At 47.8% G+C, this 17,632-nt stretch overlaps 1 protein-coding gene across 2 annotated transcripts in view; it reads right to left on the bottom strand.

Annotated features, from left to right (window-relative positions):
* Nucleotides 1-1,270: 1,270 nt before the first annotated feature.
* The window catches only part of Yeats2 (YEATS domain containing 2), an 82,456-nt gene continuing 66,094 nt past the window's right edge, over nt 1,271-17,632 (bottom strand). Inside the window, exons 22-31 of one of the 2 annotated variants that reach the window (XM_032899945.1) lie at nt 16,609-16,737; nt 15,521-15,619; nt 11,607-11,709; nt 10,405-10,478; nt 8,504-8,583; nt 7,354-7,555; nt 5,722-5,948; nt 4,895-4,969; nt 4,117-4,190; nt 1,271-2,274 (exon numbers count right to left, since the gene is read on the bottom strand). In XM_032899945.1, the coding sequence (XP_032755836.1) occupies nt 2,166-2,274; nt 4,117-4,190; nt 4,895-4,969; nt 5,722-5,948; nt 7,354-7,555; nt 8,504-8,583; nt 10,405-10,478; nt 11,607-11,709; nt 15,521-15,619; nt 16,609-16,737 (1,172 nt within the window). In that variant the 3' untranslated portion in view covers nt 1,271-2,165. Of the gene's footprint in view, nt 2,275-4,116; nt 4,191-4,894; nt 4,970-5,721; nt 5,949-7,353; nt 7,556-8,503; nt 8,584-10,296; nt 10,479-11,606; nt 11,710-15,520; nt 15,620-16,608; nt 16,738-17,632 lie in introns of those variants that run through there. The other variant, XM_032899944.1, reaches the window with a different exon arrangement.

Here is a 17,632-nt window from a genome sequence, read left to right as displayed (position 1 = left end):
TCAGGTCTGTGTACGTTACAAGGCCAGCTAATCGGAAAGCCTGAAAGCCCATTTACAAGCTGCAGGAAGGAAGGTCTTTCCTCTCCATGCTTCGAGGGACAGAACTCAGGACTTCTGACTTCTGAGGCCCAGGGAGCTGTCAGCACCCACAGTGACCTATGCCCCAGCCAGCCTTACTGTCCAGGGCCTTGCTTTCTTGCTGGCCCTCTGCCAAGTTGCTTCCCAGCTACCGCCATGGACTGCATCAATGCCGCTTCACAGAAACTCCTTAGTTCTGGAATGTCTGCCCGGGTGAGGACTTTTAAAGTAAGAATCGCATCCCAGAAGTGCCAGACATCAGCACAGACCAACTTTATCTCACCAGATAGACAGAGAGTCTGCTTTTTTGAGAAACTGAATCCATTTATGCATTTTCCTTTACCCCAAATTGGTTGTGTGAAATAATTATACCCATGGTCACCAAGTATCTTCTATTTTTGTAGGTAACCTGAATGTGGCTGTGATCCTTTTATATTGCATGTTCTTTTTTTTTTTAAGAAAGGAAAGATATTAATTTTAACTTACAAAGACCTAGACCACGGCCACGTCCCAATGAGCCCCTCTAAGTATGGTGCTTCCAGCTCAGAAAACCCATTGCAAATACTAAACGTTTTATTGTAGACAAAATGATACACAATTATTACACGTTATGATTTTAAAAAACACTTGAAACTTTTACATACACAGAAACTGTTAAATCTTTTTTTTTTTTTTTTTTTTTTTTTTAGCAAAAAAGTAATTTCTTTAGGTTTTCATCACAACAAATGAATCTGCTCTTAGTGGGATTTCTACCATGTCGGTCTCTGTCCACTTCTGAACAGATGTGTGTCAGCCTATCGATCTGCTACATGGACCAAATTCTTAAGCCTTCTATACCCAACTGTACCAGTAAGCTATGCTTGCCCAATCCCTGCACGGTAGATCCCTTCTCACCTGCAGCTCTTAGGTGCTGAATTAAAGATATATCCTTCCTGCAGCAGTTCCTGACTCACACATCTACCCACAGGACCTGAGAGAACAGGCTTTATGTTGCTTAGGTAAGGTTCTTTGACTTTTACTGGGATATTTCAAGTTTCCTTTGAGTAGAGAAAGAGCAGGTTTACAACTGAGACTAAGGTCTTTCCTGTGCCCCCGTAACAGTTAGGAGGACTGGAGAGTCTCCAGTGCCTGCTGCACTCTGCACTGGTGCTAGAGCGTCCTGTCTGCACCTCCCACCGAGGGCTTGGCCTCCGCGCATTAGCACACTGGGTTGGAGAAGTTCTCTCTCATGGTAAGGCACTCACAGGTGTTTCAACCCTTTTCATCTTGGTAGAACTCTTTGGCAGAGAAGGACAGGACTCCAGTCCACCAAGAGGACAATCCTAGTAAGGTTTGCACTGGGGCTGCCTCCCTCCCCTTGACATGGGGCAGCAGCAGCTTCTGAAGCCCACATGAACAGAAGGACCCACACACGGCTCAAGTGCCTGACTTTGAGGTTGGTACCTACACTAATACTTGTAGTTCCTGGCTTACACGGGCACAGGTCTGATGCCTTCTGAGCTCTGCTGGGACCCCCTCAACAGGCCGTCACAGCATTAGTGTCATGGTTCTGTAAAAGTCTTGTTGTAGCCTTCTTGGCCTCAGGTTTCCCACATGGCGTATTACCCTCTCTGTAGCTGACTCACACCGGCCAAGAGCGAGCCCCCCCTTCTACGCTGAAGAACGGTGGGAGGAGGTGCTTGCTCGCTCTGTTCTTCAGAGTTCCCCAGCCCCGCATGCTGGGCTTATTGTTGCCTTCTGAAAAGCAGGCCAAAGGTGAACCCAAGCACAGTCCAGAGAGGGAGCAAGCACCCTGGGCATGTGCCTGGCCTCACACCAAGGCCCTGCAGAGCCTGGTCAGAGTAAAGAAATGCAAACTGACAAAGCCATGTGTGTCCATTCAGCTTCCCTTCAGAATGGGGGGCCAACTGTGTCTTCAAAGGCGGGCACCTGGGGCTCGATGCCCTGTGTAACCTGCAGTTAGATGGAAGGAAGTCTGGCAGCCATGGCATTCCAACAGAGAACACCAGCCTCTCCAAACACGAGGTCACAGTCTGCACACTCTAGACACAGCCTCCATCCTGCTTTCCGGGATCTCTTCACGATATTCACTGATCCTCGTTCAGTCTCCCCATGTGTTTGTTCGTGAGAAAATCCAGAAAAGGAATGTTGCAAATGGCCTGATGAATATTACTCACTGTAATTTCTTTGGGAATCCTAGTCCGAAAAACAAACAAACAAACCCAAAAGAATAATTAGGTATAATTTGTCAAATGCATTCAGGAATAATTTAGTCAGTTAATATACTGAAGTGACCACTCTCTTATAGAAGGAGGTAATGTCAAAGGCTTGAGGCCAGTCTCTCTCACACTTCTCGTGAATTCTTCTCCATCTATATAGTACTACCCAGGACTCAAACCTTACTTTCTGGTCACAGGACTGAGGCTGTCATGCTGGCCAAGTGATTAGCTGACAGGAAAAAAAAGAGGATGCAGACAGAAGAGAATGGTATATATTTAAGTCTTAGCAGGCTGGTTTGTTTCAAAGCACCAGAGGGTGGGAGACAGTCCTGGCCAGCCACGCACACCCTTACACACTCTTATTCAAACCACCCAGTTTGCCACATCTCCAGTCAGCAACACAGAAAGCATGGCTCCTCCTGCTTTTCAAGCAGGGTTAGGCCTGAAAATTTTTATCCCAACTTTTTCAACTACTACCACTGCTGCTGTTGCTGCTATTACCTCCTCTCCCCCTTCCTCTCCTCACGGACTTAAGACCTCTATGTTATGTGTGTGTCTGACCTCATATCCTCAACTGGGGCCCCATGACCTGAGGAAATACTGCATTACAGCATCAGGGTAGCCTTCCACATAGTAGGGAGAATGATACTGCATTACAGCATCAGGGTAGCCTTCCACATAGTAGGGAGAATGATACTGCATTACAGCATCAGGGTAGCCTTCCACACAGTAGGGAGAATGATACTGCATTACAGCATCAGGGTAGCTTTCCACACAGTAGGGAGAATGATACTGCATTACAGCATCAGGGTAGCCTTCCACATAGTAGGGAGAATGATACTGCAGGACAGCATCAGGGTAGCCTTCCACACAGTAGGGAGAATGATACTGCATGACAGCATCAGGGTAGCCTTCCACACAGTAGGGAGAATGATACTGCATTACAGCATCAGGGTAGCCTTCCACACAGTAGGGAGAATGATACTGCATTACAGCATCAGGGTAGCCTTCCACACAGCAGGGAGGATGATACTGCATGACAGCATCAGGGTAGCCTTCCACACAGCAGGGAGAATGATACTGCATGACAGCATCAGGGTAGCCTTCCACCACACAGTAGGGAGAATGATACTGCATTACAGCATCAGGGTAGCCTTCCACACAGTAGGGAGAATGATACTGCATGACAGCATCAGGGTAGCCTTCCACACAGTAGGGAGAATGATACTGCATTACAGCATCAGGGTAGCCTTCCACATAGTAGGGAGAATGATAGTGCTTTGAGTAGAAGGGAAAAAGGACTTGTGAACCGCATCTCTTTTAAGGTTAAGAACTGTGTATCCCATTCAGGGCTGAATGCTCAGGGAAGAGGGGACAGTGAGCTCAAGGTTCAAAGCTGTGAGAGGAGTCTGACTATGGGGCCTGTGGTCTGGGTAGTGGAGAAAACGCCCCGTCAGAGCTCAGGATCCCAGGCTCTTAGAGAAAGAGTGTGTCAGCAGTGACATGCACCTTACGTTTAGGTAGTATTTATCAATCTCGGCCCTACCATCCGTCACACGAACGACTACGGTCTTTAATGTGAGAGCCAGCTGCCTGCTTCACCCTGCGAGTCAACAGACCTGCATGTCTATGAAGTAATGGCTGGGAAGGCACAGCTAGGCTGTCAAGCCAAGAGGCTCTCTCAGAACTACAGAACAGATCCTCAGAGTTGTCAGGCTCTACTGTCCCAAGCACTCTACTCCTGCTCTACTGAATTATGGGTAAACAAACATCTTCAAGAGGAACTGACCAGCTCGGCCTCCACCACCAGCACCAGTACCTGTTGGGAGATGCTGTCTGGTATCCAACTGCCAGGGCCTGTCTCAGGATGTCACTCACCAGCTGCTCCGTGGCCTAGAACAGAAGACTGGTGTTACAGAAGAGTCATGTGCTCACTAGTGGGAGAGACGCAGCTGACCCCATTCTTTACCCGACCTCTGGAAATGACTGCCAGCTAAATATCACAAAGTTCTCGGGAAAAACTGAACTTTGTTTGTTTAGAGGTCATGATGTAGGGGATTAAACATTGGACTAAGTGGTTCTTATTAACTGGACAGTTCTCTAAGGAAAGCAGGTCTTGAGCGAGGGCTGCTGCTGAAGTCTCCCTTTTGGAGGGATGCAGAATGGAAGAGAACTGCTGAGGTAAGACCCAGGCCAGCTGTAGCTATTTCTCTGTTGTGAGAGGCAGGGAAGCCCAAGCCTCGGTTTTCTCCCTCTCTATCATAAGAGCACAGATAGTTCTCACAATAGGATACTTCTTAATAAACATAAGAAACTGCACTAAAACGATGTTGGTAGCTATGGGAGCCAGGGGACTCCATGGCAGACTGCCTGCCTGGTGTGGCATGTGTGAGACCCTGGGTTCTACCCTCAACACAACAAACCCCTCAGTTCTTAGACAGAACACGGCTTCACTTCCTTAACTAGGAGAAGAGAAATAGAAAAGGAAGGAAACATAACCCTAAGTGAGATTTCGAAGTTGCCCTCTCTGTTCCCTTCTGTCCCCTGTTCACAAGGTCCTAGAATCCACTCTGGTCACAGTGCCACCAGGTACCTACCTTTAAGATCATGTCCTCTACTACTGAGGCATACATGTTCCTATGCAGTGCCACAGGCTGCAAGGTGATCCCGATCTGGAAGAGCAGAAGAGGGCCATTTGTCCCATCAACAACGGAAACAAGCCTTTTCCGAAGCGAGTAAACTTCTCTGGTACACACAGGCCCCTGGCTGGCAGGAGGGCTCTCTAACCACTCTGGACAACACGTAATCATGCTTTTACTCCCCAAATATCTTATCATGAAACAATGGGATCTCCAAAGAATTCATAATAGTGCCAGCAATACTTTAGAAGGTCTAAAAGTCAAGACTCCAGGGCCATTTTTACAAGAAGCAAAGAGAAGCCCCTGGTAACCTCACCATTCCTGGTGTGCACCCAGCGGGTGTGGGTGGCAGCAAATGCTGCCTTTCCCTTGGGTCCCGAGCAGCTGGCAGAGGCAGATGCTAAGGAGCTGCCTGGTGTCATCAGGTTTGATAGCTCTCTCCCAAGTAACAAGGTAGCATAGGCTTTGGGGTGCAGGGGGACAGGGAGTTGACAGGACCGGATGGATAGGGACTGCTCATTCAAGAATGACATGAAAATATTACAATATGCCTCATGAAGGAGAAGCAGATAAGAAAAAAAAACCTCAGGAGCAAAGCCTTTGTGACCACCTGCCTCTGCTCTGTAGCCGTGTTGAACACACAACCTTTCTACACGGGAGCGTGGGAACACACCTAAGTTATGGGCAAAAGCCAATCACATGTCAGCTGGGCAGACTGCTGTCTAAGCTCTTGAGGTAGACTGTCTGGTCTGCGATCTGACAGTACCACAGCCTTAGCCTCCCACCTTCTGTGTAATGTCACCAACAAATCCTGAGCCTGGGGTTGGTGGCAGATAGAACCTCATTTCCTCCTGCTTTTCTTCCTGCTCCTTTTTAATGTTGGTCTTCAGAGGCTCAGACAGGCTGAGGATGTCCACTTCCTCCTCATTCTCAGGCTCCCTTTTCTGAAACTGCTGCAGGTCCTCCAGCTTTCGGCAGAGGTCATCGGCAGTGGAGAAGGACGACAGACACTCTAGATTAAGAGGAAGCAGTCTGTGACAGCCGAGGTGAGGACAGGCAAGGACTCGATCCCCAGTCTGAGGAAGGCGGGTGCTGTGGGAGCCAACCTTCCTGTGACTCTCTCATGAGAACCAGTGCCTCGCACAGAAGAGCAGACAAGTGTCCTATTCCTAACGTACTCGGCTGCATTAAGACCAAGGCAGTACATGATCCACTCCAGTGGACAACTAGGCCACTGCCCCACTTTCTGAACCATGAAATTGATTTTCATTTTTTCAAAAGATGGGAAACATAAGAAATGTAGTACAGCAAAGAAGATCAAGCCATTTCCATTCAAGCTGGGCATGAAGCTCACTCAGGTGGGGAGAGTTCTTGCCATGCATGGAGGAGGCCCCTAGGCTCAGGAAGGCTTGGGTTTGACGACCAGCACTGCATCAATTAGGTGTGGTGCTTGGGGAGGCTGAGGCAAGAGCATCAGATGTACAAGTTCATGTGCAACTACACAGTGAGCTTTGGGGCAGCCTGGGCTACCTGAGGCTTCTCACTTCAAAAAAAAAAAAAAAAAAAGAATAAATAAAATGAAATACCATCCATGTCTCACTGTTGCCATGGTAATGCACACAGCCTTCAATACGTTGTAGAGCGTCAGGACAATAAAGCGATGCTCATACACTGTTACGAAGGAGGACATGAAACCCAGGCCCCTGGCTGCTGCCTGCTCTTCTGACTACATTTCAGAGACACGACGTGGTATACACAGAGGACCAGTGAAGCTGGGAGGTGACCACTGGTCTCTGCTCACCAACGCTATGGATCTAAAAGCCAACAAACGCTCTCACCACGGATACCTTACCTAGATGGATGGAGGATGCTGACTTCTATGTGCATGTGGCTGAACCCTTTAACTCTTTACGGCACAGCCCGATGCTGCCACGGCCCTGACTTCATTCTCTAGCAGTTGCCTGTTTCTTTACTGTATTTCCTACAACACTGCTGATTATTCTCATGTGCCCCCAACACCCTCCCCAAGCTTGGGCTACAGAAAGTGACATCCATAAGACGCTGGCCTATCCTGATTGTAGGAGGCCTACTAGGGCTTCCTAAGGTCACACAGCAAGGGAAAGAGAGGGTTGGGCGTCTTCAAAGTAACCAGGAGGAGACTCCCACGAGAACAACGATGCTGACATAATCATTCCAGGCTGGGTATAACGCCTGACACACTCGGGTATAACCAGTTCTGAAGGGTTATGTTGGTGTGGGGGTGGGGGTGGGGGGGTGGGAAGAAGAAAGGGCCTTGCCATCGAGAGCAGCTCTCCCTCTCCCCTAACTGCAGGGAAGAACAGCGAAGCCAAGTGTTCTCTAGGGCTGAAGGAAGGCAATTGTGCTCAACCCCGGGGCAACCCACTAAGGCCTCCTACCTGGTTCACTGTCGATCTGGGTCAGCACATCCTCAATGGAGTCTCCATTATGTCGCAGGCTCTCGGGGTCTGGTGGGGTGTAACCATGGCAGCGGCACCAGTGCGCGATGTGCTTGGTTTTGAGGGGTGTCAGGTGGTGGAACCTTGGATTCCGCTCCAGGATTTCTTGTAACACTTTCCGTACGGTCATTGCTCTTTGCCACTTAAAGGGGATTTGATCCAAAATTAAATCCTTGAACTTAAAACCAAAGCTGTGCACTGAAATAAACCAAGCAACTAAAAACTGAGATGCTATTACTCTCTAGCAACAAAGGGAGGAAATATGAAAGCGCTTCTCTGGGACCGGTGAAATGGCTCAAGGGTGATGCCGGCCGCCAAGCCGGATGAGCTGTTGTGCAGGAATCTCACGGTAGGAGAGAACTGACTCATCATATCCTCTAGCCTTCACAAGTGTACAGTGGCAAGCATGTGAGCATGCGTGTTGCACATGCACACACGCACAGTAAGAACTTCACATGTGATGAAGAGTTACTACTGGTGTGAATGTTAACAAAACAGAACAGAACCTTCTAGGTTTGCGTTCAAGCTTTTCACCAGGCCATGAAGCAACTTTTCATTTCCCCAAACCAAACTCAACGACCCAGCTCCCACTGCTGTCTACAGCTCACACTTTCTTCTCTGATGATTCAACTGCATTGGGCAACATTCTGTAAACATCTGTAATTTACTACTATTTTGAAATTTACAAATAAAAAAAAGGTAAATTTTATGTCTCTTTGTGTGTACCACTTGCATGCCTCAGTGTCTGAAGTGGCCAGAGGAGGGCACTGGGTCCCCTGAAAGGGAATTACAGACTGTTGTGAACTGCTGGGAAGTGGACCCGAGTCCTCTGCCTTCTTGCTGCTGACCCAACTCTTCAACCCCAAATACACAGAGTTCTCAGAGGAAATCTTAGATGCTTTCACTGGTACAGGAGGGCAAGCCTTTCAAAGATACCTGGGACGGGAAGAATGAAGCCTCTGACTGAGCGGCAGTGTGCCACTAATGCACTGTAAGCCCCGCCCCTTTTCTCCACACAGGAGAAGAGACGCGTTACCCTCGATTGTGCTGTCCGATCTTCAGCAGTGGGCGGCAGGCCCAGCAGCCTTACCTCAGCAGCCCTCCTTTTGCCAATGTTCCAGCCATAGTACTGCTCCAAGGACTTGGCAGAAAAGCAGCTGGTGTCATTACCTAGAACAGAACTACAGACTCTGAGTAACGGTCACCGTCTACACCAAACGCTGTTTGTTGTTACAGCTTCAAGTTCCGTGTCTCCTTTCATAGAAGTGTTATTGCTCTGCGTGTGAGATGTATGTGCGCGAGTGAGGGTTCCTGCATGCCATGTCAAAGTAAGACAACAGCTCCTGAGGGCTGGCTCTCTTCTCCCCATCACTGAGACCCAGACTCAGTGCCCACTTCTGCTAAGTTGTGGGTTCTAGGCTGGCTGAGCACAACCCTCCTGTGGCTGCCCTCATGTGAGGTAAAGACACACCAGCACTGCCTGTGCCACTGCAATCTGAGCTCTTCCTAGGTACTGACTGCTTAGATTTTATATTTGGGGGTTTTTTGAGACAGGGTTCATTAGTAGTCAAGGCTGGCCTCAAATTTAAGATCTGCCCGCCCATGCCTCCTGAGTGCGGTATTGAAGGGATGCACCAACATGCTTGGCTCTCCCACCTGGCTTCTTATGCAGGTTCCCTGTAGACCGAGAGCCTTTACCCACTGAGACATCTCACTGGCACCCCCTTTCTTTGTCTTACATATTTCTCACTGGACAACACATCTCCATGATGGATAAAGACGACAGATTAAAGAATGCACGGAAGTGAACTAGGGGCTTGGCCTTACCACTAGCTCCCTCGGTAGCCCTGGGTAAGCCATAGCAGTACTCTGGGCTTCAGTGTTCTTCTCTGTAAACTGTAACAGATGGCCTTGAACTGCCCAGTGTGTGCACGCTTGCATGCACATGCACACACACCCCACACAGTGTAGGGCAAGTGTGAGAGGAATCTTTTCCACTAAGATGGGAAACCATCGTTGAAAGCACATTTTTAACATCTCAAAATGATTCCCAAAATGAGAAAGGAGGTAATATTTGATTTTAGGAGGCAATGCTAGCAATCCAACCCATGCTAGGTAAGTGCTCTACGATCTAACCCAGGACCCTGCACGCGCTTGGTGAGTGTTTTACTCTCGAGCTTCATCCCAAGCCAACATTTTTATATTTTTAAGCCTGAGACAGGATCTTACGAAGTTGCCCACGCAGGCCTTGAACTCAACATAGTTCTCCATGGTCCTCCCGGAGCTGGGATTGTGAGCTTGAACAAGGTCCAGCACCTTCTCTGCTGCTTCACCCCACTCACCAAGGGCACAACACAGCAGACTCTGGTGTGGGGTCTTTTTTTTTTTGGTTCTTTTTTTCGGAGCTGGGGACCGAACCCAGGGCCTTGCGCTTCCTAGGCAAGCGCTCTACCACTGAGCTAAATCCCCAACCCCCTGGTGTGGGGTCTTGATCACTGTCCCTTTCCAGACAGTATGCCATTTTAAATCTTAGAGAAAGAGTAATGGTCTTAGGGCTGGATGCTGCCTTGCCACCCAGAGCTGTGTGAGTTAATTAGCCTGGTGTCCCTGTCATGTCCGTCTGTGAGCTGGGGAGACACCACACAAAGAACTGGCTACTGAAATGTGTGCTTTAGTAAAGCACCTACCGCAGACAGTGGGCACACTATGTCTTAGTAGTGTATGCTAACATTTAATTTACATAAGACGACGAATTAAAGATTAAGTGATGAAGACTAAGTGAGGGCTGGGGTGAGGAGCTGAGCAGTGAAGCCTCTGCACACACGGGGCTCTCGGTTTTGTTGCCAGCGTTGCCTGTACCAAGTCTAATTGGATGCGACCAAGATATTGTGACTCCGAGACCCCTGCAAATGTCTGGCTACAAGTTACCGTCATGGTAACACCCCAAGTGGTTTCCAGCTTAACAGAGTGCACATGCGGGCACTGTCTTACCTTTCGCAGTAATTAACGGGATCTTCTTCACTACTGCTGTCAAGAGCTGCTGGATAGTCTCCAAATGGTCGACCCTGGGAAGGGTAACAAAGAGAATTTTGCAGGTTTGTCACATGTTTTCTCTCTCTCTCTGTTAATAAAGTGCTTCCTTTTCTTTCTTCCTTCTGTTTTTTTTTTTGTTTTTTTTTTTTTAAGAAAGGGTTTTATGTAACCCTGGCTGGTCTCAAATTTGCAAATGATCTTGGATTCCTAATCTCCCTGCCTCTCATTCAGGGCTGAGATTATGGGCATGCACCACCATTTGTGGTTATAGATCTCCTTTTATAAGGCAGTTTATGCTTTAAAAACAACAACAACAACAACAAAAAAATCAGGAACAAACAGATTTTGGCTAATCTATCCCAGACATTTTATCTACTTTTGAAAATTAGTAGTGAGATCTATTTATAAGGTGATTGCTATTATACAAACACCTGTCTTAGGCTTACTGACTGAAGCCTCCATGTGTCATGTTAAGAGACACCATGTTTCTACTGTCTCTAGAAGCTCCCAGCAATTCAAAGTGCATGATCAGAAGGAGGCTCCTAATTTGAAAGAGAAAACTTTAGAGAAAGCAAAAGGAGTGCACGGCTATGCAGAGACACCTGCAAAGCACGGTCAGGGTATGGAAATACCCAGAAACAGAAACTGCACACACCAGGGTGGTTACACTTGAGGGTGCCATCTCCACTCAGCAGACGGCACATCAGCAGGCTCAAGTAAGTTTGGAGGCCTCCGTGGCTATTGATCAAGTGCTAAAACCCCTTCAGGAACTGGAAAGATGGCCCAGTGTTTAATTAAGAGCACTGGCTGTTTTTCCAGAAGACTCAAGTTCAATTCCCAGCACTGACACAGTGGTTCACAACCATCTGAAACTCTAGTCCCAGGAGATGTGACACCTTGTTCTGGCCTCACTGGACATCAGGTACACAAGTTGTATACAGACAAACACATGCAGACAAAGTACACACACACACACACACACACACACACACACACACACACACACACACACACACACACACAAACTCTTCTGCTGTGCCACGACAGCGCCCCCCATGCTTACCTCACTGTGTACACACTCAGCTGTCACAATGATCTGAAAAGCATCCTGTGATACAGACACCAGAAGCAGAGTCCGCAGACAACACTAGAATACTCACTGAATGACGTAGTTGCTTAGCTCAGAGCTCTCTTCGGTTTTCACTGCTATCTGGGTCTCCTGTGAGACGCAGTTTGGCCCAGGAGTCTCTGGTTCCGTCTTCACTACAAAGGAAGATCCACAAAGAAAGCCATGAGGGGCGAGTGGTGGAGACCCTGAGCCCTCCGAATGGCTGAACTTAACTGAGGGCCCTGTTACCTAGGGTGTGAGGACAAAGCGGGAGGCTCAGACGGCTTCTGCCCTCGATGGCTCAGCACATGAGGTAACCACCAGCTTAGGTCTCAGCGGCAGTGAACCCTAGGCTGACCCCACAGCACCCCACGCCGCTCTGCATCTCTCCCACCCCACACAATGGCAACTGTTCCAGCTCTGCGTGTGCCCCTTCTGGAATCATCTTCCCAGCTGAGCTCACTGAGCTGAAGTATCCTTCTAGTATTCTGAGACGCAATGCAGAAAGCAAAAGGCAGATCTGTTGCACTTGGTAATTTTCAAGTTAATTATATCTGGTTTTCAATACCACAGGCCATAACTCAAGGCTGTTTGAATACCAGCTACTTCACGGCTGAAACCGCTCACGAATATGAGACTATTATTATTATTATGTTATTTTTGGTATTTTGAGACAAGGTCTCATTAGCCCAGGGTGGCCTAGAATTTCCTCTGCAGCTCATCTGACCTGAAATTCATGAAAACTCTCCTGCTTCTGCATCCCGAGTACTAGGGTTACAGGCATGGGCACTGCAAGCAGCTGCCATGCACAGAACAGTAATCAAAATAACGAGATTATCTCCAGGTATGTGAGGCACAAACCCACTTCTTGTTTACATTTGAGTTTCATTCCCAAGATATTACATATGTACACGGTACACACACACACACACACACACACAAAACTATAAAGTTTAAAACACTTCTGTCCTCGACAGGACATAGTCAAGCATCATTAAGTCTGCTGATGTACACAGTAATGTCTCCGAGAATATTCCTTTGAAGAACTATGCTGACATAGGTCGTCTCCGCATGGCTTCCCTGCCTTTACTCTCAGTCTTTACTGACTTAAGTACACAAGTGTGTGTCTGTGTGGTGTGTACAGCCCCACAGTGGCTGACCCAGGCCCTGGTTGCTTTATATCCCTCACGGCCTCTGTATTGGGTAAACTTGAACTCTTGGTGATTCTGCTTCATTGCTAGGGTTTTAATTTACATTTCCTTTCATAACTAATAAAACTGAATAATCTTCACAGGTTTTGGGCTATTTGGATGTCCTCTTCTGAGAAGTGTGTATCACTGTTTTCACACTGATTTTGAGTGGTCTATATACATTCAAGACATGATTCTTTTGTGTGTATGTGTGTGTGTATGTATGTATGTTTGTGGAGGATATCTTGAGTCTGTAGCTTGACTTTTTGCTTTTAATATTCTCTGATAAAGCAAGATTCTCATAATTAAGTTCCTTTTTCCAACATCCTAGGTCTCATATTTTCTTCCAGAATAGTTTTTAGATCTCTCATATTCGAGTTTATATTCTAGACTAGCTGTTACCTGATGTAAGGCAGGAGTGTCACTACTTTAGAAATGCCCACATCCCCCTGGCCCTCACGTGTGTCATCAAAAGACCGCCCCTCTCCACTGGCTGTATCATGGGCATTCTTTTCTGTTTCACCAGTCTTTGTGACCTTTGACTGCTTCAAAGGCTGAGACTCCTTAGTATCTACCTGCTATCCGGTCTTTGTGATTCCTGCTCAAACTTGTTCTGCTATCAAAAAAAAACTAGTTAATTAATAGTCTCATAAGAATGTCTCATTGAGTCTTTCTGCCATCTTGGCGCCTTTGGAGGCCTGCTGGGAACAGGACTTCTTAAAAAGCAAGTATGTCTGGAAGGCCGTGGTGCAAGGCCATTTCTGCTGGCTACAAGTGAGGCCTCTGGAACCAAAGAGAGCACACGGCTCTTCTTAAAATGGAAGGTGTTTATGCCCGACATGAAACTGAGTTCTACTTACACGAGAGATGAGCTTATGTGTACAAAGCAAAAAACAATACAGTGACTCCCGGAGGCAAACCAAACAAAACCAGAGTGATCTGGGGAAAAGTGATTGGGTCACGGAAACAGTGGTATGGTTCGTGCCAAATTCCAAAGCAACCTTCCTGCAAAGGCCATTGGACACAGAATCCGTGTGATGCTGAACCCGTCCCAGATTTAAACTAACGGAGAGTAAATAAATAAAAGTAGATTTGTGCTCTTGTATAAAATAAAAGAATGTCTGCTTCTGGGATGCTGAGATTAGCGGGATACACCACCAGGTCTGACTTTAGTTCTTTATGTGTTTGCACTTTGAACTGTCATATATTCCTGTTTATCTCCTGTTAATTTTTCTTAAAATGTTTAGGGTTGTCCCTCCCCCCTTTTTTACTTTAATTAATGGCTATGTGTGTATGTGTGCCAGGACTGTAGGGCTCCCACTGAGGGCAGAAGCGGGCATCAGACTCAGCTCCCCTGAGGTGGGGCTGGGAGCTCTGGGCAGCTGTGAGCTTAGGATATGGGTGTTGGGATCCAAGCTTAGGTCTTCTGCAGAGCAGTAAGAGCTCCTAACTGCTGCCCCATCTGCCCCTCTGTTTGGTATTGCACGCATATGTATGTATATGGACACGCGTGTACCAGGGCGTGTGGGGGAATCGGAGAACAACTTGAGGGAATTGGTTCTTCCACCTCGGGCCTTAACTCAGGTCCTCAGAGCCTCGGTGGTGAGTACCTGCACCTGCCACACCAAACATGGCGAGTACCTGCACCTACCACGCCAAATGGTGGTCCCGAACCGCGGCTTCTGCCCATCTTTCCCTCCCTGCATTACCGGATATCCCACATTGCTAAGTCTCCCCTCTCTCTTCCGTTTACTTTGCTTAAAAGCAACCTAAGAGGGCTGGTGAGGTGGCTCAGTGGGCGAAGGAGAGTGCTGCCAGTCCTCATCCTGAATTAGGTCCTGCAATTCACATGGTGGGAACAGAACCAATTCCTGAAAACTGTCCTTAAACTTCTGGATGTGTGCCATGGTGTGTGCAAGCCAACGTGCACACACGGTGAATGTAATAAAAAACAAAGATAAAAGATGCTGTGTCCTGGTCCAAAGTGAAACGCATCATCAGTCAGGCGCAGAGTGGCGTTAATGCTTTCACAGCAAATTTTGCTCAGGGGCAAACAAAGGCTCCCCTACCCATAAATACTGGACACTTGGTCGGCCATACGGTCTCGAGGTGTGTGCATTCCCAACACACACAATGCAAGGTGTGGCATCTGACAGAAGCACTGACAATAGAATTACTGACAGTGTCGGACACACAAAGCAGCAGAACTGAGGACTAATACACTAGAGGCTCCGACGGCGCGACCCTGCTACTGCTGGGTGTCACGGCTGACCACCGGACCCACCTTCTACTCATCTGTTCTCACAATCAGGATACCCTGCCGGCTCAGGCTGCTCCCGCCACAGCTCCCTCTCACATTCTGCTGCCTAAATGCATCCTCGGTGCTCATGTTCCACAGTAAGCCCCAGGTCTTGTCTCTACTGCTCCCTTCAACCCACACACCCTAGACCTCCTACAGCTGGATGCGCTCTACTCTTAAAAGATCTGGTTTATACAAGTCCTGTCCCTGAGAACCCTGCACATAAATCCTGCACTTCGATATGTCAGTAGTTACTTTTCAGACCACCTGTCTTGTCCTTACCAGCCATAGTTTGCTATTTATGCAGCTTCTTGAACCAGGTTACAAACTGAAGGGCAAAAATGGTGCCTGAGGCCCCAAATGTATCCCTCCCTTAGACATGACAGTGCTGAGCATGTATGTCAAGTGGCTGACTGACAGATGCTGTAATTCAAGCCATGAAACTCTGGAACAAAGGTAGTGTGAGGTCCTACATACCTTTTGCGATTGTTACTGGAGCAGGGCTGGGGGCAGCTGGATTTGGAACACTTATGGGCAGGACGGTAGGTAATTTGCTGGTAGAAAATGACTGAACCACTAAGCACAGAAAGAGGAGAGTATAAGAGTGACAGAAATAATAATAAATTAGCATTTATTTTCTTTAATTTAATCTTCAGCAAGTTTATATGTGCACATATTCATAATTCACACACTCCTCCACCTTCTGTTATGCCACCGGCTCCCCGGTCTCCTAAAAGCTGCTCCTACTGCCCTGACTTTTCGTGTTGAGGTTGGACGTTAACCAGCACTGCACACATGGTTCTGGGTGTGGAGCTATCCACTCACCGGTGGTTAAACCACTGAAGACGACAGCCCCTTCTCGCAGTGACCATCAATGACAACAGTGGCCCCAGGAGGGGCTGGGCTTGTAAGGCCCTCTCCCATCCACGGCAGAGCGGACAGGCCCAGCCCTGTGCAAGCCCTGAGTAGGCGACCGCTGTGGCCACTGCATTCCGGAGTGCAATGGCCAGGCTCTGTCCAGAACACAAAGCTGACGGCCCCACCCCCACCCTACGGCACTTACACTCCTTCCTGTCTTCCTGGAGAGACAAACATTATTTTTAGTACAAATGACCTAAGTTCCATGCGAGAGTCCATTTTAAATGTACATCAATCTCGGGCTGTGCTGCCGGTCAGTGGCAGGGTAACTGAGGTTCAGCCTCCCTTGTGTACATGGGGACAGTCAGTAAACTAAGGAAACAAAAAGATTTCCCCCGCTCTCACAATGCTCAAAGTGTGCTTTTGGACACATCTTCAGAAATGGCAGCCAGAACCAGCCACACTGCTCAGGGGCAGAGGTGCTTACCCCAGGCATCACAACAGCCTGAGTTTAATCCCTGGGACCACTCTGTGGAGGACAGTTTAACTCACAAGTTGCCCTCTAACCTCATACGCCTGCATGCACTCACTCATGCACATGAAATGAAACGTAAGTGAAATGACAAGCTGTACAAAGCGAGGGGACATCGCCGCCGAGGGGGAGGGTTCCCCTGAGACCGAGCTCGTCAGTACAAGGGTGGACGCACCTTTATTCACAGGCATCAGGACAGTCTGCACGCCACCAGAGGTGTTGATGCTCAGTGGCTTGAGTTGACTGGGAATTGTCAGGACCGCCTGCTGGGGACTGCACTGACCGGAATGAATTTTTAACAATCCTGGAGTGGGAAGACAGTGAAGGTCAGGCATTTCCTTTGAGCTCATGCCCTCTCTGACACTCAGGTTCTCCCACAAGGAAATTCCCAGAGCAATCATCCTTTAGTAAATAAAAAGTTGCATGCAGGAGGCAATGGATAATGGAGACTTCATAATAAAATGTTGATATAATAATTTATTTTTCAAGTGTCCTTGTCCTAAAACAAACAAAACGAAAAGCAGGACAGGAAGCCCTGCAAACACAGTGTAACAGAAAGGTACACAGGGAGGCAAAGCAGTAGCTGCTGCTAAGAAACGTCCTTTGCAGTAAGGCAATGACCTGGCATTTTGTAGTTTTCAAGTTCCTATTTTTAATGAAAATATTGTATTTTAAGTACTTGAAAAGCAGTAAGGACAAAGGTTCTGACTATTTACTAACCAGTGTTCAGTGCCACCCAATGTCCTGTCGATGCCTGCACGTCAGTTGATGTCAATATGCAGGTGAGGGCTGGCACCAGTTAGGTCAGGGCCATGACTGGACGGTAAAAATATAAGGTGGGGACAATGTTTGTATAAGACAGGAGAGAAGGAGAAGGGAGAATCAAGACGGAGACAGAGAAGGATGACCCAGATCCAGAGGTCTTGAACTGCCGAGGTAGTTGAGATGGATTTCTATAGGCAAATTTTATCTTACATAGGTGGGCAATTTATAGCCTTATCAATAGGTTATAAGTTTACTGTGTGGATGTATTGAGGATTGAGAATTTAACATATAAGTCTGATTGCTGGGCTACAGTTTGTGGAGTCTTGATATTACTGTGTAGCTGGGACCGGAAGTTCCTGGCTGGACAGGAGCAGAGGCCGCTGAGGCTGGAAGAGAGCGAGGCTAATGTGGCGTGGTGCCACACTGGAATCAGC

Source organism: Rattus rattus, chromosome 4 (assembly GCF_011064425.1).
Source record: "Rattus rattus isolate New Zealand chromosome 4, Rrattus_CSIRO_v1, whole genome shotgun sequence".
In the NCBI taxonomy this organism is placed as follows: Eukaryota; Metazoa; Chordata; class Mammalia; order Rodentia; family Muridae; genus Rattus; species Rattus rattus.
The sequence above is the reverse complement of the archived record's forward strand: the minus strand, read 5'-3'. Positions and strand labels throughout refer to the sequence as shown.